A 10,388-nucleotide genomic window follows, 5' to 3' on the forward strand; every position below is an offset into this window, starting at 1 on the left:
TAATTGCACAATGTACCTTTGATGAGAGATGGTCTTTGTCGAATGATCATCTGTCGGTTGGAACAGAATGCATTAATATGCCAGGTGGTGGCTAGCTACCGTCTGACATTTTTACCAGTCGAAGAGACTGTATCTCCAGGATTGTGGCCGACCGTGAAGAAGTGGTCACTGGTACCTGCCTACACCACAGTAGAGATCCCTCGCTCTCCACCAGAGATAATAACACAATTCTTCACTCACAGCTCGAAGAAGATCGTAGCGTACGTTGTATTCAAGGACCAATATGAAGCAGTAACAAACAATCAATAATTCTACCAAGACCACGTGCTCTGAGATACACTGGGCAAAAAGATGAATAACGCATTTGTTTCTTTTAATGTATGTGGTACTCTATTAACTCACTTTCTTTCATTTAACGTTTTCCCAACACCACATACCTGATCGTTGTTAATTTACCTTCAGTGATCTGGCGTCCAGCAATTATTAACAACGGCTGATAGGAGAGGTGAGATACAGTATAAATAGTCCATGAAGTGGGACTATGCAAGTTGCTATCTACAAGATGAAGCTAATAAAATGGATTGAGGAAACCATTGGACTTGTGTAATATAAATTGTCACGATGCTGAGTTCTGTCTGGGAAAGTAATGAAAGCAATTTGATTGTTTTCAAAATTATGCAAACATTGTTGGGAAATTCGGTTTTGCATTTGATTTTGGTAATCATTCAAAATATGTGGCAACCTTTTGTGTTAATAATAAAATGGTGAAACCCTCATGTCTCTCTGTTTCTCCATTTAAACACGCTAATCTCCAAAACTATTAGACGAATTTTCGTAGGGTTTTCACTGGTAACACGAAAGTAGCTTGGTGCAATGCAAAGACTTTATTTCATCCATATCAGATAACGGAAAAAATATAGTGTGATTTAAAGTTTTATCTAAAACTGTCGTGTATGTATGTTTGTTTGTACATGCTAATTTTCAAAACTACTACACGAATTGTCATGGGGTTTTCACAGGTAACTTGAGCGTGACCTTTGGCAAAATGTCGGCTTTATTTCATTAAAATCGGATCACGGAAAAAAGATATCGGAATTTAAAGTTTTATCCAAAATCGTCTGCTCACCTAAAAGGAGAGGAGGAGCAAACAATTGTTTAATGTACCATCGACAACCACACTCATGCTCATAAATTAAGGATAATTGCAGAATGTGGTGCCACACAACGTGGCACTACACAAAACTGCCGCTAACAGCATAGGCACATAGGGAACACACACGACACAGATCTGTAAGTCCACGGTATTGGTGATAAGTTGAGAAAACCGTCCCGAAACACATGTGCTACAAAACGTCACTGTTTCCTGCACATGTACCCCTACATCAATATTGGATATGATCACCAACCACATGTACACAGGCCGCACAACGGGTTGACATACTCTGGATCAGGTGGTCTAGCAGCTGCTGGGATATAGCCTCTCATTCTTGCACCAGTGGCTGTTGGAGCTCCTGGGATGTCGCAGGGGTTTGAAGACGTGCAGCGATAAGTCGACCGAGAGCATCCCAGACGTGCTCGGTGGGGTTTAGGTCTGGAGAAAAGGCAGGCCACTCCATTCGCCTGATATCTTCTGTTTCAAGGTACTCTTCCATGATAGCAGCTCGGTGGGGCCATCCATTAGGAGGGAGGTGGGGCCCACTGCACCTCTGAAAAGGCGGACATACTGGTGCAATATGACGTCCCGATACACCTGACCTGTTACAGTTTCTCTGCCAAAGACACGCAGGAGTGTACGTGCACCAATCATAATCGCACCCCACACCATCAAACCACAATCTCCATACAGGTCCCTTTCAAGGACATTAAGGGGTTGGTATCTGGTTCCTGCTTCACGCCAGATGAAAACCTGGCGAGAATCACTATTCAGACTATACCTGGACTCCTCTGTGTTGGGACCACTGTTCCAATGACCATGTAATGTGTTCTTGACACCAGGCTTTACGGGCGCTCCTGCGACCGGAGGTCAGTGGAATGCACCTTGCAGGTCTCCAGCCGAATAAACCATGTCCGTTCAGTCGTCTGTAGACTGTGTGTCTGAAGACAACTGTTCCAGTGGCTGCGGTAAGGTCCTGAGCAAGGCTACCTGCAGTACTCCGTGGCCGTCTGCGGGCACTGATGGTGAGATATCGGTATTCTTGTGGTGTTGTACACTGTGGACGTCCCGTACTGTAGCGCCTGGACACGTTTCCTGTCTGCTGGAATCGTTGCCATAATCTTGAGATCACACTTTGTGGCACACGGAGGGCCTGTGCTACGATCTGCTGTGTTTGACCAGCCTCCAGTCGCCCTAGTATACTACCCCTCATAACGCCATCAGTATGTGTTCTTTGAGCCATTTTCAACAACAGTAACCATTAGCGCGTCTGGAAACGTCTGCACAATTACTCACTGCACCGTACTCTGACATGCACCAACACACCTCTGTGTATGTGGACTGCTGCCAGCACCACCGTGCGACGACGGCAGGTCAAATGCAGACTGCCCAACAGAGCGTTGTTTCACCATGTATCAGCATTATCCTTAATTTATGAGCATGAGTGTAGATCACCAGAGACGGAGCAAGAATGGGGAAGGAAATCGGCTGTGCCGTTTCAAAGGAACTAGCGTGGCATTTTCTTGAAGCAATTTAGAGAAATCATGGAAAACTTAAACCAGGAAGGCTGGATGCGTGTTTGAACCGTCATCCTCCCGAATGTGAGGCCAGTGTGCTAACTGCTGCGCCACCTCGCTTGGTCCCACCCAGAGATCTCAATAAAAACAAGATACACAACTGCTGCGCTTTGGACCCTTGAAAATAGTGACGATCAATTTGTATCAGATTGGCAACTCTGTACGTACGGGTGTAGGTCGTGTTGTTTTGTGCTTTCTGTTGTTTGATAATCATTCATTCGAGAGCGATTTATTAAGTTTGTGAAGCTATAATGGTGAAATATTGAGTAGCTTATGGTTGTAAAGAACTCTAGAGGAAAGACAGCGGAGTTCATTTTCATAGGTAAGTTATGTTTTTGTTTAGAACTAGTGTTCCTGCCGCACTGTATTTCATGTATAAATTGCACTACTGAAGACGATATTTCTTGGATTTAGTTCTGTATTTGCCTCTTGTTTATACAGGTTTCCATTTTCGCGTTCGGAAATGCAGAAATTGTGGGCGCAAGCAATTCGTAGAGACAAGTGCTCACCTACTGCGTACAGTACAATATGCAGCAGACACGTTACCGAAAATTGCTATAAAGTGAGGCCAGGAGCATCATTAAGACTGTTAAAAGAAGATGCCGTCCCATCCATCTTTGATTTTCCGAAACATATTCAGAGAAAGATGACTGCAAGGCGACAATTGGTTCGTAAAGAACCTGCTAGTACTCAAGTAAGTGGAATATATTACAAGCTTTTAATTATAATAGTATAGGCCTGAACAAAATAAACGTCAATAGGCCTATATTTATAATTATTGTTATAAGCTTGCTTATGAAGGTTTTATAATTTTGAACTGTTGTGATGAATGCAAAATTACAATGACCTCCTTTCTTGCAGGATGTAAATCACACAGGTGTACAACTGGAAAAGTCTCCTGAAGCAGTTGCTGAAAATAAAGGAATTCAGGCAAACCTCCCTTCACTATCGAAAACAAATTTAAGAAAGAAGATAAGAAGATTGCAAATGACTGTAGGCCGACGAAACAAAAACATTTCGACAATGGCACAGCTGATTAATGAACTTAAAAAAAAGGACACCTGAACAATGATATAGAGAATCATTTAAATTTTAGATTTAGTGGTTTTCCTTTGCACTTCATCGTTAACGAATTGGAAAACTCCATGTGTGACAAACAAGTAAGAAGATACTGAGATATTATAAAACAGTTCGCTCTGACACTACATTTTTATTCACCTAAGGCATATAGATACGTTAGATCATTATTTAGTTTGCCCCATCCAAATTGCATCAGATCTTTGATCTCATCTGTCAGCTGTGAGCCTGCTTTCATCAGTGAAGTGTTCAGTTTCTTAAAAGAAAATATAGAGAAAAAACCCTGCTTAAAATAATGTGCTTTAATTTTTGACAATATGATGATTCATAAACAATTCTTATGGGACAATATTAAAAAAGTTAACAGTGGTTATGTAAATTTTGGTGGCATTAAGCCAGTAGATTTGAATGGACTAGCTATAGAAGCATTAGTATTCCAAATTGTTTCGTACAGAAAAAATTTAAATGTCCAGTTGCATATTTTTTTGTAAATAGTATTCGAGCTGAACTTTCAGCTGAATTAATCCATACATGCCTCCTAAAATTACATGAAGTTGGTGTAGTCGTATGGTCCGTTACTTGTGACGGCCTAGTTGTAAACCTGCAAGCTTTGAAAAACATGGGCTGCAACGATGAACCTGATAATATTATTTCGTATTTTAAGCACCCTTAAGCTGAATGCAATGTTTATGTAGTTTTGGACCATTGCCACATGCGTAAATCAACAAGAAAGGCTGAGAAACAGATTTTGCAGATAGTTGATGGTGAAGCACAGTGGAGCTACATAGTTAATTTAAATGAACTACAGGAGAGTGAAGGCTTGAAGTTTGCTAATTGAGTCACCAACTAGCATGTTAAGTTCCACAATAAGACGATGAATGTCTCTCTTGCTGCTCAAACCCTGAGTTCAAGTGTAGCAGATGTACTGAATTTCTTGAGTCACATCAACATACAGGTTTTCGAGGATCAACTGCAACTGTTACTTTTATCGGAAAAGTAGACAAACTTTTTGAGTTGAATAGCAGAAATATTTTTGCTAAAGGCTTAAAACCACCTTTACATAAGTTCAACATTAATTTCTGCCATAATTATTGCGAAGAGATGGAATATATTTTGAAGTCTATCTCCATTGAAGGTTTATCCATTCTACGGCATCCCCGTAAGATATTTGCTCTGGGTTTCTTGCTGTCTATTAAAAGTGTAGGAATGTTTGCTACAGTATGTCTTTCCCATGACATAGACCCATTTCAGCATTTTTTAACGTATAAAGTGTCTCAAGATCAACTGGAATTACTATTTTCATGTATTAGAGGTAAAAGAGGCTGGAACAATAATCCAAAATTTATTCAGTTCCAGTCAGTTCTCAAAGCCATTAAAAAATAGCATAAACTCTGGATGTAAGACTAATGTACTTGATTTTGAATCAAACAGTGTGTTTTCAATTGCTCACTTTAGGTACCACCATGTTCAAACAGAAAATTTAGTGTAATAGATGCTTCATTGAGACAGTGTTTAGATTATTGTAGTAGACTGAATGACGTAAACCTCAGTAATTATGTTAATAATATTTTGTATTACGTAGAAGGATTTGTAGTTAAAAATGTTAAATAATTTGAAGTGTTGTGAGTGTGCTAGTTTGTTAATTTTTGGTAATGACAAAGTAAGTGACCACACATATTGTAGGAAGCCTTTGTCTGACCCAACTGCTTTCACTCAGCAGGTTTCTAGGAGAGGAATTAAGTTTGCAATTTACAATATTATTGTTTATTGTGAGAAGAAGTTTCGTGTGTTTGCAAATGTGGAAGATTTCGGTAAAGTTTATTCCCAGTTCGTAATTTCGGTGTCTCACCATTTTTCTATTAATGAAAAAAATATTTTTGGACCTAATGCACATTCTGTAAATTCTGTATTTGACCTAGACGACATGCACGAAACAAAACTTATTAAAGAAATTGCGTCAGTATATATTGGAGTTAGATTAAGAGCAAATGCAAAAAAATGTAACAAATAAGGTCAATGGGAAAAACTGTTCTGTTCGACAGAAGCTGACAAAAATTATTTTGTTTTCAAATGTCTAACGTAAATGAAAAATATAAATTAATGTTGAACTGAAAATTATTTACTTTTAAGTTTTTTTCACCCTTTCCACAAAAGCGAGATCAAAGTATCAGAGGTTTTATCATTCCAAAACTTTTGTTTAAATAGAGGAGAATGGGGATGGTAAAAGTGGACACAAAATAATTTTAATTAAGTGATCTTTTTGTTTTGGGAAAACTGGTCTTATTTATATATATAAAAACGGTATCAACTTTTACCCTATGCCATTTCAGTTAATGTCAACACTTTACAATGGAGTAAATGTGGTCAGATTGCATTTGTTTAGGTTTTTCCATTTGGTGATCAAACTATTGAAGAAACATAGAATCACTTTAATGATTCTTTTAGTATGAAAACTGGTTAATCGAAATACATTAAATCTTAAAAATCTGCCTCAAATTGTTTCGAGATAAATCGTGAAATATAAAAACTATCTGTACTAGCCCCACCAACTCCCTACATAGTGCATTTTTTTTCGTATGAAGGTCGTCAGACTTTAACGAAACATGTAATAATAGTTACAATCAAATTAAAGAATTGCTGTGACTTCAAGGAAGTTTTGCTTTACAGTTTTTCAGCTGATAATGTGAAGAGGATATTTTTAAACAGTAGGCTACGGTTCTTTATTTTCTGTAGGTATTTAATGCTTCCTGGTCAATTAATTGCCAGACTCAGCAATCAGGGATGTCAAAAATACTTAATTCAGATAAAATGCGATGTTTTGTGCACATAATGATGGCAAAATAAAATTTTACTCGTTTACTTGCGGGACAGCTGTATACTGACAGTTGGATAGGGAGAGACAGATATACGTTCAGCAAAATGGCGGCTAAAGATGTCGAGCGTCAAGATTTCGTAACACATATAGTCCAGTAGAACTGTCAGAAAAAAGCCTGTTCCTTGCAAAAGGTGGGGTAGAAGATTTTATTTTTTTAACTCGTTCAAATTGTTAGAAAGGTTACAAAACTAAGTTTTGCCAACAAAATTTCTCGTGGGAAAACTTTCTGCAGTTAAAAAACTTCGAAAATTTCATACTTTTTCAGTTTTTTCAAAATACCTCAGTTTCATTTGCTCCTATCGCTTTAACGTCTATTTTCTTTTTTAAAGAGCACAAAATTCTCTACAAATTTGGTTCTTACCATTTTTTTCTACTCCCAGTATCTAAGGCGCTACAGCGCGTCAAAAATTACCAATTTTTCAAATTTTGAGCAAAGTGGCAAATTACCTAATTTTTGAACACTGTTATTTCAGTTTCTATATGTGTAGTATAAACATATTACTCATCATGTTATTCATTGGAATTTACCATCTCACTCTGCTGCAGGGCCAGGACAAACAGCATCATATTCAGTAACTACGAACACATTCACGTCGGATTGCGTGAAGTTTATTTATGTTACAATATGTAATACGATTGCATGCAGGTGCCGTACATTTTCTACAGTTGATTGACGTTAATGATCAGTTATAAGAAAAAGTATGTAGGAATTGTTCTTTAGCGGGCAAAAGCGTATTTATTCTTTGGCGGGCGGAAGGCAATTATCTCTGGTGATTGTTCACAGCGCGCTGACAGCTATTAGCACACAACAATAAGGGTCTTACAGTTTAGAGTCGCTTCCATTCAGTATATGTTGTGGTGCTGAAAATGAGTATGTCTGACATGAATTTGTGTTTCATTTGCGAAAAAACTGTGGTGAGTGGTGGACGCAATGTGAAAAAGAAGCCGGCCGGTGTGGCCGTGCGGTTCTAGGCGCTTCAGTCTGGAACCGCGCGACCGCTACGGTCGCAGGTTCGAATCATGCCTCGGGCATGGATGTGTGTGATGTCCTTAGGTTAGTTAGGTTTAAGTAGTTCTAAGTTCTAGGGGACTGATGTTAAGTCTCATAGAGCTCAGAGCCATTTGAACGATTTGTGGAAAAGAAAGGACTGAGCACACTTATCGATTGTAGTGCTAAACGCAGAGAGTCTGCCCACACCCGTTTTTGAAAACGCTCAGTGAAGTGATGTTGCGTGAAGCATGCTACAAGAAGTACATTAATGAGAGAATGATAGCAGCTAGCCTTCTACATCCTCAGGAACCAACAGGCGTGCTACGTCAGTCGCAGGAAAAAGGTCAGTTCAATTTCTAAGAGAAATGCTTCTTATTTGCAAAAGGCAATTCTGATGACTTTTTAACCAAGCAGTTAAGATTGCCATATGCCAAACGAAATTTTGTTTACAAAGTAATGAAATTGGAAGTGCAATCGACAGTATTAGAACAGGCTAAACGACGTGGTGATGAATTTGGTCAACAAGTGATAGAGCGGATTGAAAATGTAAATGATTTGGTTGCTGCAGATGGGCGATACCACAGATTTTGCTACAGAAAGTTCTTTCACCGTGTTTCAGCTACTGGACAGAATCGAGGTAACCGACCTGCAACACAAGTAGATGAAGGCATGGAGGCTATATTTGCCTACCTGGAAACCAGTACGGAAGAATGTCAGTTTTCTATGGACGATCTGTTAGAGCAAATACCCACATCATCTCGTCCTGATATTCGAACTGTCAAGGCTCGCCTTTTCCAGAAATATGGTGACGATTTGGTGATGGCTGAAACAGCTTCAAAGCCAGGCACAAGAAGATGCTGACGTTATGATTGTAACATCTGGCATTTCAAGAACCAAAGATTTTGGAAGTGTTGTCATTGTAGGAGATGATGTTGATCTGCTTTTGCTCATGACCGGTTTGGGGCAAGGCATTGAAAACTTATTTTTCTTAAAGCCCGGAAGAGGAAATGCAGAAGACAAGTGGTTTTCCACTGCATCTTACAAATTTGACAGTGAATATATTCTGTTCACTCACGCCTTTAGCGGATGTGGTGCAACATCCGCTTTTTTTGGTCAAGGACAAATTAAGTGCTGCAATATTGTTGCGAAAAATGAACACCTAACCTCAGCACTTTGCACGTTCAATAAACCACATGCTACCAGTGAAGAAATAATAACAGCAGGAGAACAGGTTACTATCGCATTGTATAGTGGAGGTGTCAGCAGTTCCGACACACTAGACCATTTGCGGTACCAGCTATTCGCCAAGTCTGCCACAAAAAGCAAACTGAATCTTGCACGGTTGCCATCTACACAAGATGCTGCACAACATCATTCGTTGCGGACTTACCAACAAGTCCAAAGTTGGATGGGAAACTGGAAACCTCCTGAGAAATGGGGCTGGAATCACAGTGACCACGGTCCAATATTCGTTATAATGAGCCAAGATCCAGCACCTGAAGCACTTCTTCACATTGTTTCATGCTCATGCAAGCTGAACTGTGGCGAAGCGCGCTCCTGCAGAAAAGCGGGTTTGAAATGTTCTTCAATTTGCAAGAAGTGTATTGGGGTCCACTGCGAAAACGTGCCAAAATTTTTATATGAAGACAGTGAAGAAGATGTTGAGGATGTTGAGGAAACCGCTGACGAAATCAACGAACTTGCTGAGGCTGACTCGCTGTTTAAAGAAGAGGTCAATCTGGGATCAACTCTATGTACAGACCCTGAATCCGTAACTCAAAGTATTTCTGGTGACACTGAGGAACCTGGCCCATCAAAACGTTGGAAGTGATGCTCATACCTGTGTCAAGTGCGCTAAAGTGCGATATTACAAGTATTACAAACCCAGAATTGTCAACATTTTTTAGTAACTGACAATGTATTTTAATTGTAATAAAGCTACTTATTTTTAATGTCAACTGTGTGGCCTTTATACACAAGAATAATTACCTACCTAATTAGGTTGCCTATTGCACTAATAATAGTTCAGTTTCCTGAGACAATTTATTTTGTGTGTGTGTGTGTGTGTGTGTGTGTGTGTGTGTGTGTGTGTGTGTGTCTTTAATGATGCACATTTATATTTATAGTTTTACAAATACCAGGGCTGAGGTGGCCCATAGTGAACTTCAGGTAGTGATGTAAGAATCACAATAGTTGGTTGCCCAGCAATCCTCATGTTGCATACAGAGATATTGAATACCTGAAAGTGAGGTGGTAAATTCCAACATATAGCACATTGTATCGTGTATTTATACTACACAAACAGAAACTGAAAAAATAGTGTTCTAAAATAAGGTATGTTGGCACTATGCTCAAAATTTGAAAAATTGGCATTTTTTGACGCGCTGTAGCGCCTTAGATACTGGGAGTAGAAAAAAATGGTAAGAATCAAATTTGTAGAGAATTTTGTGCTCTTTAAAAAAGAAAATAGACGTTAAAGCGATAGGAGCAAATGAAACTGAGATATTTTGAAAAAACTGAAAAAAGTCTGAAATTTTCGAAGTTTTTTGACTGCAGAAAGCTTTCCCAAGAGTAATTTTGTTGGCAATACTTGGTTTTGTAACCTTTCCAACAATATGAAGGAGTTAAAAAAATAAAATCTTCTACCCCACCTTTTGCAAGGTATATCTGCAATTTGACTGGATTAATTGTGCTGCCTCTAGATTTTTCTTCTTT

General features: G+C 39.0%; 1 protein-coding gene across 1 annotated transcript; it reads left to right on the top strand.

Moving 5' to 3' along the window:
• Window positions 1-541: 541 nt before the first annotated feature.
• LOC126470836 (THAP domain-containing protein 1-like) lies at window positions 542-3,795 on the top strand. The gene is made up of 3 exons (XM_050098851.1): window positions 542-603; window positions 3,172-3,424; window positions 3,592-3,795. The coding sequence occupies exons 1-3, from the start codon at window positions 542-544 to the stop codon at window positions 3,793-3,795; spliced, it is 519 nt and encodes a 172-aa protein (XP_049954808.1).
• Window positions 3,796-10,388: the final 6,593 nt, after the last annotated feature.

The sequence above is a fragment of the Schistocerca serialis genome, chromosome 3 (genome assembly GCF_023864345.2).
Source record: "Schistocerca serialis cubense isolate TAMUIC-IGC-003099 chromosome 3, iqSchSeri2.2, whole genome shotgun sequence".
NCBI lineage: Eukaryota > Metazoa > Arthropoda > Insecta > Orthoptera > Acrididae > Schistocerca > Schistocerca serialis.